The sequence below is a fragment of the Kogia breviceps genome, chromosome 2 (assembly GCF_026419965.1).
Source record: "Kogia breviceps isolate mKogBre1 chromosome 2, mKogBre1 haplotype 1, whole genome shotgun sequence".
Lineage (NCBI taxonomy): Eukaryota > Metazoa > Chordata > Mammalia > Artiodactyla > Physeteridae > Kogia > Kogia breviceps.
The window spans coordinates 158985287-159007029 of NC_081311.1; the positions used below are offsets into that span (position 1 = coordinate 158985287).

Below are 21743 nucleotides of genomic sequence, written 5' to 3' on the forward strand. Positions count from 1 at the left end.
TATTTTGGATATTAACCCCTTATTGGTCATATTATTTGCAGATATTTTCTCCCATTCAGTAGGTTGCCTTTCCATTTGTTAATCATTTCTTTTGCTGTGCAGAAGCTTTTTAGTCTGATGTAATCCCACTTGTTTATTTTTGCTTTTGTTGTTTGTGCTTTGGGTGTCATATCCAAAAAATCATTGCCAAGACCAGTGTCTAAGAGTTTTCCCCTATGTTTTCTTTTAGAAGTTTCACAGTTTCAGGTCTTACATTTAAGTCTTTAATCCATTTTGAGTTAATTTTTGTGGGTGGTAGTTAATTTTTGTCAGTTCCATTCTCTTACATGTGTGTATATCCAGTTTTCCCAACACCATTTATTAAAAAGACTGCCTTTTTTCCATTGAATATTCTTGGTTCCTTTGTCAAATATTAGTTGACTGCTTATGCATGGGTTTATTTCTGGTCTCTTGATTCTGTTTCATTCATCTGTGTGTCTGTTTTTATGCCAGTATCATACTATTTTGATTACTATAGCTTTGTAGTATAATTTGAAATCAGGGAGTATGATGCCTCTAGCTTTGTTCTTCTTTCTGAATACTGCTTTGGCTATTTGGGGTCTTTTGTGCTTCCATATGAATTTTAGGATTGTTTGTTCTATTTCTGTGAAAAATGCCATTGGAATTTTGATAGGGATTGTATTGAATCTATAGATAGCTTTGGACAGTACAGATGTTTTAACAATATTAATTCTTTCTGTTCATGAATGTGAAATAGCTTTCCATTTGCTTGTGTCACTTAAATTTCTTTCACCAATGTCTTATCATTTTCAGTATACAGATCTTTCACCTCTTGCTTAAATTTATTCCTAAGTATTTTATTGTTTTTGTTGCTATTGGAAATGGGATCATTTTCTTTATTTCTTTTTAAAATTGTTTATTGTTAGTATAAAGAAATGCTACTGATTTCTGTATGTTGATTTTGTATCCTACAACTTTACTAAATTAGTTTATTAGTTCTTACAGTCTTTTTGGTGGAGTCTTTTGGAACTTGTGTACATAAGATCCTGTCATCTGTAAACAGACTATTTTACTTCTTCCTTTCTTTTTCTGATGCCTTTTATTTCTTTTTTCTTGCCTAATTGCTCTGCCTGGGACTTTCAGTACTATGTTGAATAGGAGTGGGGAGGATTGTCTTGTTCCTGATCTTAGAGGAAAAGCTTTCAGCCTTTCACCATTGAGTATGATGTTAGTTACATGCTTGTCCTGTGTGGTCTTTATTATGTTGATGTATAGTCCTTCTTTATGTAATTTGTTGACAGTTTTTATCATGAGAGGATGTTGAATTTTGTCACATGCTTTTCCTGGATCTATTGAGATGATCATATGATTTTATTCTTTTATTCTATTAAAATGTGATGTATGTGTTAACTGTGAGGTATCACATTTATTGATTTGCATGTGTTGGACCATCCTTGCATCCCAAGGATGAATTCCACTTGATCATGGTATATGGTCCTTTTAATGTGCTGTTGGATTCAGTTTGCTAGTATTTTGTTGTGAATTTTGGTCCTTATATTCATTAAGGATATTGACCTATAGTTTTCTTTTCTTGTAGTATCCTTATCTGGCTTTGGTATAAGGGTAAAGCTGGGTTTGGAAGTGTTCCCTCTTCTTTGTATTGCAAGAGTTTGAGATAGTTCTGGTTCTGGGCTTTTCTTTTCGGGAGGTTTTCAATTACTGATTCAATCTTAGTAGTAATCGGTCTGTTCAGATTTTCTATTTCTTCATGATTCTAGGAACTTATCCATTTCTTCTAGGTTGTCTAATTTGTTGGCATATAATTGTTCATAGTAATCTCTTATGTTCCTTTATTTCTGTGGTATCTGTTGAATGTCTCCTTTTTCACTTATAATTTTATTTATTTGAGCCCTTTTTCTTTTTTTCTTGGTTAGTTTGCCAATTTGGTTTATTTTTTCAAAGAACCAACTTTTAATTTTGTTAATCTTTTCTACCGCTTTCCTATTCTCTGTTTCATTTATTTCTGCTCTAATCTTCATAATTTCCTCAAAAAAGCTGTATCTTCTGCTAAGGTTGGGCTTGGTTCTTGTTTTTCTAATTTTTTGAGGTATAATGTTAGGGGTTCTTTTTAAGATCTTTCTTTTATTCTTGATTTATGCATTTATAGCTATAACATTTCCTCTTGGAACACTCTTGCTGCAACTCATCAGTTTTGGTATATTGTTTTTCCATGTTTGTTTGCCTCAAGATTTTTTTTACATAAAAATATTTAATAGTTTCCATTGCACCAAAATACAAGCCAAACCCCGTGTGCCTGTTACACAAGATTCTGCTTGATCTAGCCTCGACTGTGTTCTTCACCTTCCCCTCATGCTTTCCCCCCTTCTAAGGCAGCTCATGTTACTTTTCAATAAAAGGCTTGCTGTTTATTGTATGTAGCCAGTGTCATTATATAGAGTTTCCCACCCCTTTTTAGATCGTTCATTTGAACTCTGGGTAAAGGCTCTTACCACTGTTTACTCAGAAATTTGTGATATCTTTGGTTGTTTAGAACTCTTTCTTTCCAGTAAGAACTTTAAGAGGACATTGGTATCTTGGGGGAAAGTTTTTGCTCCTTCCGTGTCACTAACCAGTTCTTTCCTTGTGAAACAGAATTTAATTCTTAGAAGCAATACAGCTTCTTGTTTGCTTCCAGGTTAACCAGTGAAAATGGTGGCAAGGCAAGTTAAAAACTGTGTCCCTTGACAGAAGTCATTTGTATTGGTGACGTATCTCATGCCACCTACATGAGATGGCTGTAGATACAGCCACCCTTTGACTCTATCTACAAGCCTATTCATTTCACATGTTTCCTTTTTTAAAGCATAAGGGAGGAAGACATGAAAATATTCCTAAGCCTATTAACTTTTTTAGATTTTTACTCATTCTTCATCATGTCTAAAGATTTCTTTGAGTATCTGATTGTTTCAGTTTGTTCCTGAGTGAGTCATCAGACGTGGGTTGTGGTCACTGGTTTGTTTGGTATTGGCCAGTTCTTCATCTCCTCTGGAACATGTGTTCCAAGAAGACAGCACATCCACTCATGAGCCATGTTAGTATATGACCTCCTCCTTCTCAGAGAGTTGTAAACCATACTGCTTTCTCCTGGAGCAAAATTCCATCTCCTGGTAGACTCGTGTACCTTCTTTATTGAGAAACTGAGTGGAGGTTGCTGTTACTGTTTTCACAGGGAGGGCATTCATTCTTTTCTGAGAAAAACCAAAACACCTTATTCCTCTGGTGGAAATCTAGTGGCACATGGAGTTCATTCTTCTTTTCTATATTTTTCTCTTCTCTTTTCTATTTTTCTAGTCAATAACTTGTCCTCTTTGTTTCAGTATCCCATTCACCACTTGAAATCCTATCGTTTTCCCTGGATTTAGTCCTTTCTAGGACCCCTTTGCCCTTTGTCATAAGCTGAAGAATGGACAGCTGCTTCACAGGGTCATCACATCCTCCTCTTGTAGGAAGCTCTGTTTACAGGTGCTGCTTCAGCAAGAGGCTGGAGAGGGTACCACAGACACCCTGGAGCAGTACGTCTCAAACCTTCCACTGGGAAGCACTACGTTCCCTTCTCTTGCAGTCTGCTGCTGACCAATACCAGAAAAATAAAATAAAAGAAGACAGAAAATTCAGGCCCCAATTTCTGGTTTTAGTTTCCACAGACAAAATAAACTACCAAATTGCTACAAACACTTCTCAACGCCTACTCTTATGTGTAGATAGACCAGTAGCAGTCCATGGGCCAACCAGCTTTTGAGTACTGCTGGCCCTCAGGCTGTACTTTGAGTAGCACTGTCCAGAAGTCACACGAAGCATTTGTCTTGTTTTTGAGCTACTGTGCTTTTTAGATCTGGTGATGTTTCACTTGTCCGTTATCACTAAAATCCTGGTGCTGGGCAGTGGACACTAGTCCTGAGAGCTGCTGTTTTTAAATATCTACTCAGCTATACTCTTTGGTAGCTGCTCAGCCCTTTTCATTTATAGATCCCAGTAGCATCTCCTACCTCTCCATTTCCATAGAGACATTTAGTGTTTTGCTTATGGATTCCCATCTTTTTCTACTTTTCTTTCTTTCTGAAAGCAGGGGTACAGAAATTGTTTCAAATTGTATTAAGGTTTTAATTGTCATCAGACTATAGTTTTGAGTAAAGCATAGATTTTTTGTTGTTTAATGTCTCTGTTTCATGGAGATTACTTACGGGAAAATGAAATGATGGAAAATAATACAGAGATTGCAGTACAGTGTGTGAGGAATTTCAAGAAGGGGTTTAATCTCAATTCTGTGGGGAAGAGGAATGCCAGGCCATTTTTGAAATGTCACATTATCTTAGTCACCAAAATTTTTTTGAATACATGTAGCTATTAGCATTTTTGTGTTAGTGAATGAATGAAAGAAGACGAGAACTAACATTTATTGAGGGCCTGGAATGTACTGTGTGCTCACATATAGTATCTCTTTTCAGTGAGAGTTTTTGCTTAATAACATATACAGAACCACCATGTAGTATCAGAGGGCTCATTTTATAAGAAGTAATTAAGTTAATGAGCTTGTAAACCCCCCTTGGCAGATGATGATGTTATTGGTCTTAAACACTGGAGACACTCTTACACTGTAGGGTTGTATTATGTGGGCACTCAGGGAGAGATGTGAACATTTTGAATCCTTTGGGGTCCTATTTAATTCATTACTGCTGTGCTAAATAAAAAATTCATCATGCCTCATAAAAGTGCCCAACTATTTCTAGGCAGTGAACTCACAACTCACTATCATGAATACAAATAGTTTGTGGAAAATCATTCAAGCCCTGATGGGGGCAGGGAGGCAGAACATGAGGGAACCATCATAACTGCATTTTTCCAAGGACATCAGAGTAAACTATGGGCCTGAGAAGATGATCCTGATACAAGAAAGCATTATAAATTATTTGATTTCTAATTTTACAGTTACATCAGTTTCTAGGAACTCTGCAGCCATCTGCTAAAAGACTTACGAAGCCTGCCTTGCTCATTAAGACCCTTGGTTCTGAACCCCAAATGACCTTGTACTGCTTTACATCTGTGATAGTTTTCTGACTCGGTCAGTGACAGAGATGTGACTGACTGACTGTAGCCTAAACACCCATGTGCGTTTTACAATGCTGAATATCTCCACCTGGAAGCAGAATAGCTAAGCAAGCTCAAGGCCAAAATGTCATGAGCTTTGTTTTGTTTCTTCCTCATGTGGGAGAGGTCTCTCTTGACTCATGTGTTTTACATGAATTATCAGATTCTGTGGCCAACTTTCAGAAGCAAAGCAACTTACATATAGTTGTATTTCAATAAAAAACATTGCCAGTCATGATTCCTCTTGGAGCAGAGGCTGTGTTTCTCATTGCAAGACCCATGTTTTTGGTACAGTGATTGGGGCAGTTCCCAGCTGCCTGTCGGGTCAGTTTGGATGTGCTGCAGCTGGGTGATTTTGCAGCACTGCAGACTCAGGACTGCTGAAAAAAGGGTGTCCTTCTATGTTACAGAGTCCTTGTTTCATTGTATACAAACATGGCTTGCTTGATTTAGGCAGTCATACTCTTTAGGTCACTGGACCACCAGACCTTTGTAAGCATGTAGTCCCTAGAAAAACTTGGGTGTCTTAACCAAGGAGATAGAGAGGTATAGAAGTAGATAAATATGTCAGTATTTGTGTGTGTATAAATGTATGGCTTTCTCTATGCTATATGACATATATGACATAGTTTATATGATATGTATGTGACCTATGATATTACTTGTATCTATGAATGCATGCATCGGTATTTGTTAACTCATGGATAAATTTATTCACTCTGAAAAAAACCCTCAGAATAAGCAAATGCTTGTATCCCTACCTTTTTTTCCTGACACAGTATCTATGTGGAGCCTGCTCGATTCCATGCATAGGTTTTCGTACTCACCCATGAGATTCCCATCCTTTTGTCCTCATGGTTACAAATGTCTTTCATTGATTTCCCTTTCTCATTCACTGATTGCTATTTCACAATGTTTTCTTACATAAAGAATATTATAGTATATGAATTTATATGATTACATATTACATAATTATATAATAACATATAGTAGATACTATTCACAACCCAGTGCAAAGTACCAGAGTATACAGAGTTAAATTAGTTATCATTCTTACCTTAACAGGAATGTAAAATTCCCACAATCATAAATGATCATCTATAACCCCTTTTCATTCTTTATAGAAATGAATTCTGGTCTAAATATTTTGATCTAGAAATGTTTTGTTATAGGCCATTTGTTCATTAGTGCAGGATATCTGATAACCTTAGATGTTCTACTGTTTTCTGGTGAGAAGATATTTTGACTCTGAAGACTTCATATTTTGTTTGTCCAACTCAATGCATTTTAAAATTCAACATTCAAACATATATATGTGCATAAATCTCCATAGGTAAAGTATCTGTGAGTTAGAGAAAATGATGAACTAAGAATGAGTTCTAAGCAATGCTGTTATGATTTGCCAATTTTAAATGCCAGTGTTCTTATATCTAGAATGGCAGTGCTTTTCAGTATTTTGAGTACACGTGAAGAATACACCTTTTTGTCCTCAATAGAATCCTTTTATATTTTTACAGCAAACATGCAAGACATTGTCACTGAGAGTATGATTACTAGACTAAATGTATTTGGTCCACTCAAAATTATTGCCTTGGAAAATGCTTAAGATTTTATGCTGTGCTTGCCAAGGTCATGTTTAGTTGGTTCCTATGACAGTCAACATGATTCAAGAACTAGGCTTTGCAGTATGGAGGAGGATGATAATTTAATTCTTGATTCTCCTCAGAAATACAATATTTTTCATTCATAGAGGTTATTACATAGAGTTTTGATTTGGATAAATATGTAAACATTTGAATAAAGATCCAAATTTATTTGAACTTTAGCACAGAAGAGCCAAAGGAAATGAAGCAGAAAACCTCATGAGATAACTGTTACTTCCTGTTTGCAGCATGGTGAAATATAATGAAAACAGTCCTCTAAACTACATTGGCCCTTGCAACTTGTCCGTACAGGTTTACTTATTTTTTCTAAAGTAGTGACTATCTCATGAACTACTTGAGTTAAAGATCAAGTATTATGTCAGGAAAAAAATAATGAGTTGTCTCTTTTAGACAATAAGACTTTGGAGAAAATTACCCTTAATCTCAGCTTCCAAAAATGAATTATTAAAATGAGCACAGTAATAGAATTCCTGAAGATAGTTAAGAACCTGAGCATAAAATCTTTTTAACAATTTAGAAAGAAGGATCTTCAAATATATTTAAAAATGATATTTGAATTACTTAAATAGATTTTAAAGTTAATAAAACTGATTCCTAGTTTCAATTTAAGTTAACCCATCTTTACATCTCAGTAGATATTGTGGGTTTATGTACAATTTAACAGCCATATGATGTAGGTCCAATCCAGATTCCAATAGCTCTGCTCCTGGCGCCATTTTAAAATAGATTTGACCCTGAGAGAATTTGATGCCATTTAGTTCAGGCCATTAAAAGGTCTCTGAGGGCTTCCCTGGTGGCGCAGTGGTTGAGAGTCCGCCTGCCAATGCAGGGGACACGGGTTCGTGCCCCGGTCCGGGAAGATCCCACATGCCGCGGAGCGGCTAGGCCCATGAGCCATGGCCGCTGAGCCAGCCCGTCCGGAGCCTGTGCTCCGCAACCGGGGAGACCACAATGGTGAGAGGCCCGCGTACCACAAAAAAAAAAAAAAAAAAAAAAAAAAAAAAGTCTCTGAGAGGTCAAATCAATTCTAGCAGCCACCAAAGAGTTCTCATTCTTGGTTGATCACCCCCACTCCGTCTGCTCCCACACACATACACACAAAGCAGTTTGTGCATGGTGTCCATCCTGGACCAGAACAGGATTTCCAGAGAACTGGTTGTAGCCATGTATCTGAGGTTTGAGGTTTGGCTGCAGTGAGGTTCATATTCACTGGAATAAGCAATATAGGCTGGCCTGGACTTGTACTATTTCTTGCCAGTTTACCTAAAAGAAAACTTAGCTTTTCATCTAAAATATGTACATATGTATTTGTGTGTGTGTGTTTGCCACTATCTGGAGCAGTTATTTTGCCCATAAATGCTTCCACTCTTCTAATAGTGTAATGGGTAGGAAGGCTAGAAATTCAAGTCAAGGAAGAATATACATAATACATGTGAGAGTGTAGGTGGGGATGGGGAGCAAAGAATGCTGCTGAGAAAGCAGGTTGATGAGAAAGCCTGGAGGTGAGTTGTTTCAGAGACCAGACTGTAGTGTTGGAATGTGTGGGCAATACAGGAGAGTTGGCCCACAGTTTGAGACCAGGTAGCACAAGATGTCAGGAATTTGCTGGGAGGGCAGCCTCACCTGACTTTGAAAGCCAGGGAGCCTAGAAACAAAGTATCCCAAAGTGACAGAAGAAGAGTTCCAGTGTGAACTTGTGGGTAGAGGGGAATGTAGCACCAAGAAGTGAAATGAAATGTAATAGTATATCAACTCTTTGTTCACGACTGAGGCCAGTTCAGCCTGATGGAGCAGCAGAAATGTGTCCCTACAGTTCACCGGCCTTTAGATAGTTAAACCCTGAGAACGTTGGAAAACGTAGCTCAGGAACTTTACACAATGGAGGATGTGTTAAGGGACTATGCCCTTTGGAGGGAGGGTATTGCAAAGATGAAAAGACTCATGTTTCTCAGTTACAGTCTTTAAAAGGAGACTGCAGAAATCCGCCATCACAGACCACCAGAGAGTCCACTTGGACCCATTCTCATTACCCAGAAAGCAAACGGGAGGGAGATTTAACTCCAACCTTTGAAGAAGTACCCAGCATCCTACCACAGTCCTCAGCTCCATGAGATCGTCTGCTTCCTCTGTACCATATTTGCTACCACTCCCTTGAGAACTTTATGGGACCTGCATAGATTCTTTGGTGCTCTGTGGCTCCTGTTATTCGTTGATGCTTTGGGGTTGTATATAGGCCCTGAAGCACACGTCGGGCAAGGCGCCCAAGGTCGCATTCCAACTGTTCATTTATTATTTCTTCAGTGGTGGGAAATGGGCTGGAAGTCACCTGCAGGTCTCCCTGTGAGAAAGACCAGCGTTGAGATTTGTCCCCTTACACCCATAGGTAGGGGTACTGCCACTCACACTTGGGGAAGGCTTTCCTGCCCTCAGACAGTGGCACCAGAGCAAAGAACTTGCAGGAAAGCAAGATTTGGGGAGATTGGTTTTTCTTGCCTTGATTGCCTGGACCTGGGCCCATGTTTTATTCTACTGACATTTAATAGTTGAGTATTTCCCAGATCCTGATTATGGAACATTAGAACTAGGACAGTTGAATGAGAAGCAGATTCTATGGCAAATAAGTTTGGGAGATGGTGCATTCTCCCTCTTTTTCCAGAGTTCCACAATGCACATTCTCCTTTAAGAAGCCATTTAAAAAGGAAACCTATTTCACTTCATCTAACTTACTGTGGCCCCAAATTCATTTGACTTTAGACTTCATTTCCCCTGAATATCTGTTATCTTTCCTTGGAACTCAGTATTAAAAGGATCAGGTTCTTGGAAACAGGTGCTGAGAGGAGACATGTACTAATAGGAGAAGGATAAAACCAAATTTGGCCCACCTTACCAATTTGAGCTAAGAATTCTTCATATGCCTCCAGTGGCCTGCTTCTTTTAGCAGGGAACTTGTTCTACAAGTGAAAAACAACTGGAAGATGCTCTGGAAGGTCTGTATTTCTTGTATTCAAATCCTTACGATTAGCTGCTTCATTTTTTAATCAATTTGAAGAGTAATTAATTAAATCTGATTATAAGCAAACCAGTTTGATTTAGAAACTATTTTTGAGGAAGGCCAGTTCTTTTAAATTTAAAAAATACATCTGATAAAGACATCCAGGTTATCAAGTTAATTCTGACTTGAATCACCTATGTATAATATAGTAATTGTATATAAATGATTGCTTTTTTAAAAAAATTATTTTTATTGAAGTATATTTAATTTACAACGTTATGTTAGTTTCAGGTGTACAGCAAAGTGATTCACTTATATATACATACATATACACACACATACATACATATATTCTTTTTCAGATTCTTTCCCATACAGGTTATTATAAAATATTGAGTATGGCTCCCAGTACTATACAGTAGGTCCTTGTTGTTTATTTTATATATAATAGTGTGTATCTGTTGCTCCCAAATTCCTAATTTATCCCTCCCCTCCTTTCCCCTTTGGTAACCATAGTTTGTTTTCTATATGTGTGAGTCTGTTTCTGTTTTGTAAATAAGTTCATTTGTGTCATTTTTTAAGATTCCACATGTAAGTGATATCATATGATATTTGTCTTTGTCTGACTTACTTCACTTAGTATGATAATCTCTAGGTCCATCCATGTTGCTGCAGATGGCATTATTTCATTCTTTTATAGCTGAGTAGTACTCTGTTGTTTGTATGTACCACATCTTCTTTGTGCATTCATCTGTCGATGGACACTTAGGTTACTTCCATGTCTTGGCTATTGTAAATAGTGCTGCAGTGAACATGTTATCTTTTCGAATTATGATTTTCTCCAGATATATGCCCAGGAGTGGGATTGCTGGATCATATAGTAGCTCTATTTTTAGTTTTTTTGTTTTTTTTTTTTTTTTTTTTTGCGGTATGCGGGCCTCTCACTGCTGTTGGCCTCTCCCGCTGCGGAGCACAGGCTCCGGACGCACAGGCTCCGCGGCCATGGCTCACGGGCCCAGTCACTCCGCGGCATGTGGGATCTTCCCGGACCAGGGCACGAACCCGTGTCTCCTGCATCGGCAGGCGGACTCTCAACCACTGCGCCACCAGGGAAGCCCTCTATTTTTAGTTTTTTAAGAAAGAATTGCTTTAAGAAGATAGTCCTCCTCAGATTTTGTTGGCTATGTTTACTCAGCCAGTTTTTTAGCAACCCAGTGATAACCTTTAAGCACAATTCCTGTTATATCTGAATCAATGACATGTCTGAATACAAAGCATGAATATTTTAAAAGGTTTCCAAAACATTCTTTGCTCCCAGGAGTGAAATCATTTGCAAACACTGTTAGTGGGCCTTCTCTCCCAAATCTTTTCCCCTGAAAGCTGAAAAAAAATTTTCTGCTTAATTTATTAATATGGCTTGTTTTCATCCACAGAGGCCAGCAAGCTTGTTATGTCCTACGTAGCAGCTGTTTGTGGAAAAGGAGCAGAAGTTAATCAAGTCAAAGAACAGCTTTTACAGTCCAACCCAGTCCTGGAAGGTAGGATTTTCTGTGTACATTGGGTCAGTGTGACTCGAACGGTAAATCCAGTTTTCAGTGCACTTCTGACACCTGGTGTGCTGGGAGGTGGGCTGGGAGGGGGAGAGTCAGGCCCAGACCTGCGGAGCAAAAGGTAGCGGCATCCTGGGAACTCCTGGCTTCACGCAGTTGAAGGAGGGAACGCTTTACTCATGTAAAAGGAGCTCTCCCACTTGCAATCATTTTTCTCCCTTTTAATTGTTATTTGAATTACTTACATTTTGCTTAATAATAATCAACTGATATTTGTATTTGACTTGACAGCTGGGAAAAAAATTGGTGGAAAAGAGCCATGTGAGGGCAGTGCTATTTTATCATTCAGGATAACACCCATGGCTGGTGATTTGTGTTGTCAGGGAAACCAAGGCTATGCCAGAGAAATAATTAAGGACCAGTTTTCTCAGGGTTACAAAAAGCCTAAACCTGACTTTAGAGCCCAAATTCTGTGGCTGGCCATCTGTGTCTGTTAGTCAGCTGGGGCTGCCGTAACAAAGTACCATAGATTGGGTGGCTTAAACAACAGAAATCTATTTTCTCACACTTCTGGAGGCTCAGAAGTCTAAGATCACCTGCTGGCAAGGTAGGTTTTCTTCTGAAGCCTTGGCTTGCAGGCAGCTGCCATCTTGCTGTGTGCTCACATGACCTCTTCTTTGTGTGTGTATGTGGGAGGGGGAGGGGGGGATGACGGGCAGGTGGGTGCTGGCTCCTGGCCTCATCTAATTACCTCCCAGAGGCCCCATCTCCAAATACCATTACATTGCGGGGTTAGAGCTTCAAAATATGAATTGGGGGGTGGGGTTGGGTAGGGACACCAACATTTAGTTCATAATACCATCAGAAAACAAAGCCAGAGATAAGTCCCCTTCTGCCGTGGAGGTTGGCATAAACCATCAGTATAAACCATCCTTACGTTGGAAACAGTAACTCAAAGCCTCTTCCTATTGCTGGAAAGCCCTTTGCCTTGCTTTATATTGTAAGCATGCCAGTGTTGTCATTTAACACAGTTGTCGGGGTAGCGTAGGTTTCTCAACCTTGGTGCTGTTGACATTTTGGACTGGATAAGTCTTTGCTGTGGGGTTCTGTCCTGTGAAGTGTAGGATGTTTAGCAGTATCCCTGGCCTCTAACCACTGGGTGCCAATAGCACCCCTGCCTCTAGGAGTTACCATTGAAAATGTCTCCAGACAGTGCCAGATGTCCCCTGTGGGGATCAAGACCACCTTGATCAGAATCTCTGGTCTAGAAGAGTAGTTTGGTTCAGCCCTTTGTTCGAAGTCACGGAAGGTCAAGATTTAACATGGATTAAAGCAGAACTGCTCTGTGGGGAGAGACCACCCCCTCCCCGCCCCAGTACGGAGGAACAGAACCCTGCCCATTGTCTTTGATACTCAGGCCTAGTCCCTCCTTCCACTTTATTACAAGGAGGCACCATGCATCTTTATCCTCCAGACAGTGAAATAAAACTCATGAGAATACTTTGCTTGTGAGAAGCAAAGGCCAGAACACCTGTTACATTGTTATTGATCTTTCTTCCCCTTCAGGACCTTAACAAATAAAGAAGCTATTGTAGAAAGTGTTTTATCTTTATCTTATTATTCCAGTCTTTTACTTTTTGCTTACTGTCTTTTGCTTTTAGTTAGGATGCTATACATGTGTTATATTTCTATAGATGCTTATTTTAAGAATGCTGTGATCTAAAGGAGAAACACTGTGGAATGCTATAGCTTGCATCTGTGATTAGAATCTGGCCCTTTATTCAATGGTATTTGAAACTAGGCCCCAGTGCAGGAACTGGAAGAAATGTCTACTATGGGCATGTATTATCTTTTGTGGGAATGCTTTACTTTTTAACTGGAGCTGCTACTGTAAATGAACATTTAGAACAATGAACTTAAAAAAAACAATTGAGGAATGTGTCTCAAGTGTTCTATAATGGAACACTTGTTTTTGATTCTGTGGCTCACAGTAAAAGACTTTAGTGTTTAGAGCTGTGTTTAGTAATGTGCAACTCAGATTTGTTTGATGAAAAGATGGTTTATGGCTTGCAAATGGCACCCTGAATAAAGTTTTTTTGAAGCAATTCCTTCACTTGCCCTTGACCTTCAAGCCACAATAAACTCTCCTTTATGTGTCAGCATCTCGTGCTGGACTTCGGGGCTGTGCAAATTAGTTAATTTGGCATCCCTGCGTGTTGACACCCACCACAAAGATCTAGCCTATGAAAACACGAAAAATGTCGTGGTCTTCATGATGACTAGGTCAACACTCACCATTATCAAGGTTGCATTTATTAAAATCCTTTAGCTGGTGGTGGACGTAGGATAAGGATGTGAACCTCTTCAGCATCCTTTTTTGAGTGTTTCCCATGTGCAGGTTTCCTTACTTAATATAACGTCTCAGCTTATTTTCTGTTGAAGACAGAATTTGGTGTCAGGCACCTACAAAACCATACCCATTCCAAGTGGAATCTGAATCAAAGAACTTGCCCTGTGTTGACTTTAAATTTTGTCTTAACTAGCAGGAGCCAACTATTTTTTTTTTTTTTTTTTACAATCAAAAACATAAAAATACTAGCTAACCTGAAATATAACACAGCAGGTTTGGCTACTGAATATCCACAGTGAGCATTACACATCTTGATCAGGTGATTGCTTTCAAAACTTGGACCAGCTTTTAGCCATTGTTAATCATGTGAGCTCTTGTTACGCTAATCTTAATTTAATGAAGTTGTGGAGGCTTCCAGGGATTTGAGGCCCGCCCTCTTAATTTAAAGATTCATTTCTGTTTGCCGCATCATCGTGCGTCACTCTGCAGTCCTTGCTGCCTGCCGTGTGGCCCACGGATCCCAGTAACAGCCTCGGGGTGGGGTGGGAGGGTATTGGTAGAGAAGCAGAATTTCGTGCCCATCCCTTGACTCATTGAACCAAAGTGTGCACTTGAACAAGATCCTCAGGTGATTGGTTTACCCGTTAAAGTTTGAGGTGCACTGCTAGGCTTCAGAGCATCAAACAGGGATCCCCTCTTCTTACACAACTTAAATTTATTCCACTTAAATCCGCTACTACCAAGGCCCAGATTAATTTGCTTCTATCTTGTGCACAAGCTTGATGAAGCAGTCATTGTACCTCATGACACTGAGATACCTTTGTCAAGCAGGAGCATCCTTTGCCTGGGGCAGTGTCATCCCTGTGGTTCTTATGTGCTTTCATTTGAAAGGGCGTCCTGTGGGATATTCTAGCTCCTCCAAGCAGCTAGGATTGGGACAAACGTGGATTTTTGCATTGTGGGCTGATTTTTTTTTTTTTTCTGGAAAGTTTCACTTAGGTCTGATGGACATAAACTAATGAAACTATATGGTATTCTTAGCCTATTGGAAATGATGTTAGTTTCCAAGTCTCTTACTCTTTCTGTATTTCAGTTATATATTTCATCACGTTTAAATACCTTTTATTTTGAAGTTAAACAATTTAAAGTTCCTCATGCCTTTTTCCACCTGAAAACCTCATCAATTGAGTTTCATAAAACCTTTTTTATTTTTGTGTGTGTGGTACGCGGGCCTCTCACTGTTGTGGCCTCTCCCGTTGCGGAGCACAGGCTCCGGACGCGCAGGCTCAGCGGCCGTGGCTCACGGGCCCAGCCGCTCCGCGGCACGTGGGATCTTCCCGGACCGGGGCACGAACCCGTGTCCCCTGCATCGGCAGGCGGATTCTCAACCACTGCGCCACCAGGGAAGCCCCATAAAAGCTTTCTTAATGTTAAGTAGTCATCTCTAAAATAACCTTATTCATTGTTAATATTGGGAGAAGAGCACAGAAGCCCTGCATGCTCGCCATTCAGCTGACTACTATCAAAACAGTTAAAATGTGTTGAATTAGACAGGATTCGGTTTACAGTAGTACTTGAAAAAAATTCTGCGAATCGTAGGAATGACTCTTTCTATGAACTTATAAAAAGACTTGGAAGCTTTAGCAGCTTATTAAGACTCGTGTTAAGTAGTTTCTGTGGAAATTTTCTGGACAGAAATGTCATTGCTACAAGTTGCATTTCTAAGATGTATGGATGTCAAATATTACATTTGTTTTATTTTTTGGTTTGAAATTATTTTTCTGTCACTTGACCACACATCTGTTTCTTTCCTACCAGCATTTGGAAATGCCAAGACTGTAAGGAATGACAACTCCTCTAGATTTGTAAGTATTTGTAGAAGCATAAGTGTTAACACTAATATTTAGTTTAGCTCATGTGTGTTTAAACAACCAGTAGATGTTTAATATTTCTTAATACACACATTTAAAAAATAAACACCATATTGAGACATAGGGTAAAAGTTCTATAAGGACTATTTTTCTTTCTGGAATTTTCCTTTTTAATTCTTCTTGGAGTGACAAGCTATCTTTTTTTTCATCTATCATAAAATTCCATGAGCAATATAAATGAGGCTGTTTAGAGTAACTCTTTACTAATGTGAGTTTTGGTATTTAGAAATCATAATTAAGACTCAGAAATTCCATAGAAAGAAGGGTAAACTAGGTGTCAAGTTTGTATACTCTACAGCTCTTGTCCGTTCTTCAGTGGGGCCAGAAAGGATGGAGGTGTATTCTAAAACTTTATAGAGGTAAAATCAATAAGTTTGGCAGCTAATAGGGGGTGTGGGGAGGCCTGAATAGTAAAAACGGAAGCTAATTGATGTTTTGAGTCTGGCTGAGTTGGAAAATGCTAATTCCCATAGTAGAAACCTTTCCAGCCTCATCTCCCACCTCTGCATTGTGCACTCTGGCACATCAGCCCCTGGGTCTCCCCATCTGTGCTGCCTTCTTTCCTGCCTCTGGTCTTTACAGGGACACACACTGCCTGGAGGCAGCTGGGGGAAATATGTTGAGTGTGATGGTGGCATTTTGAAATCGATGGCTTTTTTTCTATAGTTGAGCCAGTTTTATAAATTTCATAATAAAAGATCATTTGCTTTATAAGCTGTTTTTGCATATACATTACTTGGGACCATTATTGATGGTCGTCTGTGCTTCGCTGCCAGAGACCCTTCCTGCATCCCTACACCTCCAACTCCCCAGCTTCTTTTAGACCCCTTTTTGCTTTTTTCTCATCGGCGTTATCCTGTGCTTAAGGCATGCAAATGACCTCAGGTGGAGATAGTTTTGATAGATTGGAAAGTGGAAGGCTAAGGTTCCTAATTCCAAGGCAGTGAATTTTTTCCATTGGATTAGCCCCTTAAGTTGTTAAAACTGATGTGAGCCATGCCTTTTCCTGTTGTGGTAACATGACTAATCTCATTACATAAATAGAATTAGACGCAAAGTGTGGGCAGATAGAAGTAATTCCAATAGATCAAGCTTCTTTATAGGATAGAGATTTTATTTTTGCTATTGGCAAATCTCATCTACACACACTTTAAAAAAAATACTTGCAAATATATTTAGTCTGTAGGCCGTAAAAATGCAGAAAACTGTATTGCCTAAAGAGTCACTGGTACTTAGAGACATCGGAAAATCTAGCGAAAGGCTTGGCAGGTGATTTGGCTTGTTAAGTAACTTCAGAGAAATCCTACCATAACACGGGTATTAGGATATGGGATTAATACTTGATTATAGGCTAAATCATTTCATGCCTAGTTTTTAGTAATTTCTCTGCTTTGTGGGTATGACTTTGACCAGTAGTATACTCAAGTCTATGTTATAATATTATAGTAGGGCTCTACTATATTTAAAATTACTATTGTATATATAACAGAGGTTTATGACTCCAGGGAAATTACATTTCCTTCAACTGTGTTTGACGGGTTAACTCTGAATAAATTTTTTGATCTCTTTGCTGAGAAATCTGGGAGACCCTGCACCTCTCTGTAGTTGACAGTGTGGACCACTGTTCCCATGGAGGTGCCTCACAGTGACCCTTACCCTAGCACTTTAACTTGGCATATTGAGCTTCTAGTAAGAGAGACTCATTGCTTTGGGGAAAAAAGAAAAAACCGTTTAAGGCTTCGAACATCACTGTTCTCGACTAAGGACTTTGGAGGGGGATTTTGTTGAGCGTCTATGGTGTGCCGGGAGCTGAGTGGGGCACTGGAGAGTGTGGGAGAGAGTGCTCTAGGGTCCGGAAAATCTCATTACCACTCCTGTCATTCAGTAAGAATAGAAACACACACACACAATTCATTCATTTGTTTGAAACCTCCGGGTTTTCTTTTAAACATAGTTAAACTTAGGTCTCCCTGCATATCCTCTTGCAGCCTGCAGTCTTTTCCCCACCAGTAACCGGAGTGATCTTTACAAGCTGCCGTCCCCTGCTGGCTGACAGCCTCTGCGGTCCGCTTGCACCTAGAATATAGCCCGGGCTCCCCCAAGCCTCCCCATGCAAGGTGGGCCGGCCCAGCCTTGCCCGGCTCCCTGGGCCTCAGTCACACAGGCCTTCGTGACTGGCAGGTGTGCCGGGTGCTTCCTGGACTTGGGCCTTTGCTGTTGCTAGTCCTTCTACACCATGCATTCTGTCCCCAGATCTTTGTATGGCTGGCGTCTTGTATCATTTAGGTCTTATCTCAGATGTCACTTCCATGATGCCATCTGTAGACTCTGTGACTTCATCCCATTTTCATGTTTTTAGGCATTCAGCAGTCTCTGGAGTCACTGTGCTTCCTTCCCCCGTTTACATCATCATTGGGCCTGGAGAGTAGGAGCAGAGGAAGCGAGCACCTCGGCCTCTTGTTCACTGATGTGGCCCCAGGAGCTAGAGCAGGGCCGGTGCCATAGTGGATGCTCAGAAAACATCGATTTATTGATGAATGAATACCTTTTTTTTTTTCCCCAATACGCGGGCCCCTCACTGCTGTGGCCTCTCCCGTTGCGGAGCACAGGCTCCAGACGCGCAGGCCCAGCGGCCATGGCTCACGGGCCCAGCCGCTCCGCGGCACATGGGATCTTCCCGGACCGGGGCACGAACCCATGTCCCCTGCATCAGCAGGCGGACTCTCAACCACTGCGCCACCAGGGAAGCCCTGAATACCTATTTTTAAGAAGTTTATCAACTAGTCAGGAAAAATGGACATGGCTGAAAAGAATTATAACACAACACATAAACTAGTAAGTTCCCCATGAAAAGTATAGATGAAGTGTTATGGAAGCTCAGAGTAGAGAAGCTGGAGGAGTCCGGGGCAGGGGATGGTCCTGAGTGGGTCCACAAGATTTAAAGAAGCCAAAATGGGGTGGCAAGCAGGAGGAGCTGGCAGTACAGCATGAGAAACTGAGGAGAGAAACCAGTGTGGACCTTCATTTGCCAGAGTTAATGGCCAGACCAGGGAGTCTGTGAATGGAGCCGTGGGCCAGAGGGCTGGGAAGGTGCATCCGGGCCCCAACTGGAGGGCCTGGAGTAGCAGGGTCAGGGTCTCAGACTTTATTTCGTAGGTGGTGGGAAGCCGCTGGTTATTGGTGAGTAGTCTAGTGACAGGGTCAGAACCAAGCCTTTGGGGAGTCATCAGTGTGGGCCTCAGCTGAGTTCTCCGTGTTGTGCAGGAGTTTAGCCCTGGTCAGCTTCCTTTTCCTTTCTCCACAGTGTTTGCTCTACTCTCTTCAAACCTTCTATCCTTTACTCTCAACTGATGCTATTATGCCTGCTTCACAGAAATCATCCTCTTCCAAGCTCTCAAACCAAATTAGCCCTGCTCCTTGGCACCTCCCCTGTCTCCATGTGTACATGCTCCATGTATACATCCATCCATACATCCATGTATACATGCTCCTTTCTCACACTTATCTCTGCACCTGTACTCTAGATCTGTTGCCTCCTTTGCCCAGGGACCACCTGCCATCAGAATCATCCCCTCTCCTACGGTCCTCCTCTGACTCTCTTGTGAAGTTACTCTTTTCTCCCTCCTTCATGTCTGCTTTGCCTCCAGTGTCCCCTCGCATACTAGAGAGTGTCGCTATCCACTCAGTTGCCTGGGCCACATTCCTGGACTTTTAAATTCTTGAACACCCTCCTTTCTTACCTTCTCCATCCAACCATGACCAGTCATCGTGACTCTCTGGCTAGCTCTCAACTCTGTTTACTTTCCTCTTTTTCTACTCTGGCGGAAAGCCACCAGTGTTTCTCCCCTAATTGCAGCCATCTCTGTCAGCTACATCTGATAGATCCTTTCCAGTCCATTCCACACCAGCCAGAGTGATCTTGTAAAGAGGCAAGTCTGATCATGGTGTCCTTGTTGAGGAACGTTTAATGACATAACTTTGCTGTCAGGAGAAAATGTCGGTGTCATGATGTGCTCTGACTTCCCTCACCATCCTCACGGATGCCAGTGCTTATGCCTGCTCCTTCCTGATCCCTTGCCTCCTTGCCTGCCTGACTTCTCCTGCTGCTTCGCCTTGAAGCTAGGGCAGATCTCCTGCTCCCCCTCTGTCCCCTGTTCTTTGCTCACAGCGCCATGATCCCACTGTAGGATGTATCCCTGTACACGGTTATGTCCTATTTATGTTTCAGTTCCCCCCCAGACTGTAAATTCCTTGAGGGCAGGAGTGATGCCTTGCTTTCCCTTGTGCCTACGTTAGTGTCCAGGAAATGCTTGATAAACATTTGCTTAATGAGCAAGTGAAGACTTAAAAAGGCCAGATGACCCATGACAATGAAGAAGGAGAAGGTGGGGGAAGCATGCACGAGCTAATAAAAAATCACAAATTACATCGTTGATTGTGTGCCATGTGATCATGTTTCTCCTCCCTTACCATTATTTTGAAAACAGAATTAAAGTAATTCTCTGGGAGAATTATTTACAAACCATGGATCTGACTAAGGTAGAACATGAAACAAAACCAAAGACTACTTATTAGATCAACACACCCTTTTCCAAACAAAAAACAGCCCTCAGGGTTATTCTGATATACTTGCTACTCTTTAACCACACAATCCAGACCCATTCTCTAAAAATCACAGTGTGAGACTCCATGTGTGTTTCTGTGTGTTTAAGGTACCATCTATAAGGTGTAAGATGAACATGGGTTATATATTTCTGTATAATCTAGATTAAAAGCCAAAGAAAGTAACAATGATCAGCCTTGGATTCTGAGTTGGTCACCCCACATGATCGTACATTTGATTTGAGTAGATGTAAAAACAGAACTTGAAGTCTTCCATTTTATCCACTGTCCAGTACGTTTGGAATGTCTAGCCATGGCTTAAAACATACTTTGCCTATAAAAATGAAATAATTTATATTGCCTGCTAGTGCATATTCAAGGAATGCTAACTTTCTCAGTTTTTATTCTTGAATTGAATACACACGTCCTTGAGAAGTTTGAAACGTATCCAAAAGTCTTATGATGGCTGAAAAGATCTATTCTTAAATTAGCAACGAGATATGCTCACTTTGAGCTAATGGGGTATTTAGTGTGAATTAATTTTGGAGGCACATTGTTTTGCATCATGGTTACATAAACTGTGTCTTTCTTAATTACATTTAAACAAATGCATAAAGGGCTTATTATGCTATGCTTTAAGATACACTGAATATTTTGAGGTGAACTTGAAAACTCACAAAGTCTTTCTTTGGCAGGGCAAATATATGGATATTGAATTCGATTTTAAAGGTGATCCACTGGGAGGAGTGATAAGTAACTGTGAGTATTTTAAAGAAGTTCAGAATAGGAAAACATATTTATAACAATATTTTAGATACTTGGGTCTTGAAGAGATAGGTTTAAGAATACATTTCCTTTTCTTATACTTAAATTTTTAACCTATGCATTTCAGATTGTTTTATAATATTTAATTTCTAAATCTTTTTAAAAGATCACTTAAAGTCTTTGCCTTTGAAAAACTTTTTAGAAGTCTGCTAAAGAAATAAATATTAGCCCAACTGTATTTTATATCCTATAGGTCTTCAAGCCAATCCAGTAATAAAAGTTCTCCAACCATTATTTTCTTTAACAAAATTACTCTATGGTTAAGGACAGAATATAAATAATAATCGATTTTAATTTAATGACTTTTGGGGTAACAGTTACCCGATAATTGAGGTAAACCTGTACTTCAAATTTTACTGTGAGAATTTTGTCTTCAGTGTGTTTAAATAATTGAAATGTGGTACACCTGTTAGGTAGAGACAAATTTATTAGCTTTCTTTCGTCATGATTTGTGATTATAGAAGTGAAATGTTCTCTGGCAAAGGTGAAAAAATGAACAAAATCGGGTGAGGTCTACTTAACAGCCCCAGGTCCAGAGTTTTCTCAGGTGGACACAGTGGTTGGTATCTGTTGTAGGTAAGGCCCCTTCATCCATGCTTTGGAGTTTCAGTGCATGTGGCACAGCCCTGATGTCTCTGCCCCTGTTGATTCTGTAGCTGATTCGTTTGGCAAGGATATGATGAC

The 21743-nt window shown here is 40.1% G+C and overlaps 1 protein-coding gene across 3 annotated transcripts in view; it reads left to right on the forward strand.

Annotated features, from left to right (window-relative positions):
- Window positions 1-21743, forward strand: part of MYO1B (myosin IB) — a 183070-nt gene that overhangs the window by 91121 nt on the left and 70206 nt on the right. For all 3 annotated transcript variants that reach the window (XM_059052028.2, XM_059052027.2, XM_059052026.2), the window contains exons 5-7: window positions 11235-11339; window positions 15520-15566; window positions 20930-20993. In XM_059052028.2, coding sequence (XP_058908011.1) covers window positions 11235-11339; window positions 15520-15566; window positions 20930-20993 — 216 coding nt within the window. The remainder of the gene's footprint in view (window positions 1-11234; window positions 11340-15519; window positions 15567-20929; window positions 20994-21743) is intronic.